The 2,892-nt window shown below is 23.8% G+C and overlaps 1 protein-coding gene across 1 annotated transcript; it reads left to right on the forward strand.

Moving 5' to 3' along the window:
• Nucleotides 1–431: 431 nt before the first annotated feature.
• Nucleotides 432–2,754, forward strand: LOC126909587 (uncharacterized). The gene is made up of 6 exons (XM_050692023.1): nucleotides 432–557; nucleotides 625–839; nucleotides 965–1,109; nucleotides 1,724–1,905; nucleotides 2,409–2,529; nucleotides 2,597–2,754. The coding sequence occupies exons 1-6, from the start codon at nucleotides 545–547 to the stop codon at nucleotides 2,752–2,754; spliced, it is 834 nt and encodes a 277-aa protein (XP_050547980.1). The 5' UTR covers nucleotides 432–544.
• The last annotated feature ends 138 nt before the right edge of the window (nucleotides 2,755–2,892 follow it).

Below are 2,892 nucleotides of genomic sequence, written 5' to 3' on the forward strand. Positions count from 1 at the left end.
TATAGATGTAGAAACGACAGTCAAAATGGAAGGTAGTTTTACTTAGTAAGTACTGTTGTACTTTAAAGTGGATGTTGAAGTGGACGCTTACGTAGTCATGAACGTTGATATAGAAATGAATGAATAGTAGAGGTTGACTTCAATGTGGAAATGGACGCATACGTAGATATTAACGTATTAGGATTAATTAGGATTCACAATAGGAGTTTGAATAGGATTTGCTTTTGGGGTTAAATCTAATAATTCGTGTAATTATGATTTTGAATGGTTTAGAAGGTTATCCTAAAGTTAAGTACATTTTTTATTATGCAAAGAATTATATATTTACAGGCTTTTCCGTCATATCAAACATTCATTACTATGATATTAATATTTCCCTTATATCAATATTTTTAATATCAAATTTTAGTTATAAAATCATTTTTATTTTAAGAAAAATGAAAACTTGAAAAAAAACAAAAATTTATTAAATCTGCGTTATAATCGAGCATATAAAATTCTACGAGAATGCGCAAATACTTATTCCCTGGATGCACGATATTATATGAAAAGACTTAGTAATTAATATTTATATAATTTCCATTCAATATAAATAAATAAACTAATAGTTTTACTGTGCTTTAGTGGTTTACGAGGAAAATCCAAAAGAAGGCCTGCAATACGAATTACGAAAATCTATAGAAAAAAAGATAATTGAAACTATGTCTGATGATTTTACTCTATATAAAATCGTTCGTGGAATGACAGGATTCATTTTTGGAGGCGAAGAGAAACCTTTCGCAGAGTATTGTTGTGCTATTTGTTACACGTATTTGGCTTTAGACGATTCAGTGATTTCTGTAAGTAAAAATTAACTAATAAACTACCATAATTAAACAATCAATTAAAATGACAGTTTTTTAATTAATAAGTTATTTCAAATGGCTATAACTATCTGAAGAAAACAAATGTTATTTTTTAATAGGGACTAAAATTGTCCACATCAGCAGAAATTAATCTTGATCGAGTTATTAATTATTTATCAACCACAAATTTACCAAAAGCACAAGATGCATTTCATAATTGCATTGCTAATTTAAACATAAAACGTCTTGAAAAAATGAATTATGGTAAGACATTTAAATAACGTTCAAATCCTTATATATTTAAAATTATTTAATATATGTTGATACGAGTCTATCAATTTAAACACTATATTTTTACAATGAAAAAAATTACAAATAATTATAAAAATCATTTCAAAGCCTTAATAAATTCCAAATACCAAAAATTAACATATTTGCAACATTATGACCTATTTAGCTTTGTAAAATATGTGAATTATTGTCGTAAATTTAGTATAAAATTGAAGCTGTCATGAAAACAATTTAACAATATTAAAACGTTATAATTCAAGCCAACCAATATTATATTATAAATCTGTCAATTTTACATAAATAAATAATTTAAATACTTATAATAATTTCTTATTAAAAAAATTCATCTAGCCACAAGTACACTTTTTCTATATTATCGAATTACCTTGTTTTATGATTAATCAAAATCTTCTTTCAAAATAGTAATTGACGAGAAAAAAGTCAATTCATTTCCCATCACTTACTTTATATTTTAAATAATTATTTGTATTTTAAAATTGCATTTATTTATTTTAAATAGTATTAATTTTTGAATAAATTATTCACATGTATAATTAATTTATCAATATTAATTTGTAATTTTACAGAAGAAATCAATAAAATTTTATATAAATTAAGAGATGATATAATTTCTCGTAAAATTGAACCAAACGAAATGAGTCAAAAATTAGTTGAATTTTTAAAATTAGATAAATCTATTATTACCAAAAAGTTTAATGAGTGTTGTACAATTTTCCACTCAAGATTGTTTGCAGTAGAAAAACCCCAGGTAATAATTTTCGATCAAAATATTTATCAGTGTTATACTTAAATAATTAGACAAACATTTTTTTTTTTTAAACTATAAAAATTATATTATTTAATAATATGATATTATGATCCACTCCAGTTATATTGTAATTATTTTTTATAAGTTATTGTAATTAGGACTCATTTTCTTTGATATTCTCAGCCCTAGTAAATTTATTTCGCTGAAATACAATATAAAATGATGACAACTATTAAGAAATTAACATTTAGTGCTTCGCAAATCAATCTACTTTGATATGCATCTATATATCTATAAATTTCCCTTAAGTTTATAAGCAAATAGAGAGTAGTAAAGATTAAAGTTTTATTATTTAGTTAAGAATATTTTTTGATATGAATACAATATTATATTAACAGGTTTTTCCGTCATATAAAACTTTCATTAAACTATAATTTTAATATTTACTTTGTATTGGTCTTTTTAATATCACTTTTTAGTAATAAAACCTTTTTTATTTTAAGATAAGTGACAATTTGGAAACATTCAAAAAACTATTAAAGGTGCGTTTTTATGGAGCATACAAAATGCTGCAAGATTGCATAGATATGTATTCTCTTGTGGAACTTGATAAGAGCAATATTAGTAATTAAAATTTATACAATTTCTATTGAATATAAATAGATAAGATAATAGTTTTACTATGCTTTAGATCCTTACGAGACTTCCACAAGTAATAGCAAGCAATACAACTCACAAAAAAGTACAATCAATATTATGATGAATATTAATTCTGTTGATTATACTGTTGATAGAGTTATACAACAATTAAAATTCTCATATTTTGGAGATATAGAAANCAACAATTAAAATTCTCATATTTTGGAGATATAGAAAAACCTTTTGCAATGTATTGTTGTGCTGTTTATTACACGTATTTGGTTTCAGATGATTCCAATTTAAAACAAAGTTTGGGAACTAGCGATAGATCACAATGAATTCTGAGGA

This window comes from Daktulosphaira vitifoliae, unplaced genomic scaffold, assembly GCF_025091365.1.
Source record: "Daktulosphaira vitifoliae isolate Bord-2020 unplaced genomic scaffold, ASM2509136v1 Scaffold_620, whole genome shotgun sequence".
In the NCBI taxonomy this organism is placed as follows: Eukaryota; Metazoa; Arthropoda; class Insecta; order Hemiptera; family Phylloxeridae; genus Daktulosphaira; species Daktulosphaira vitifoliae.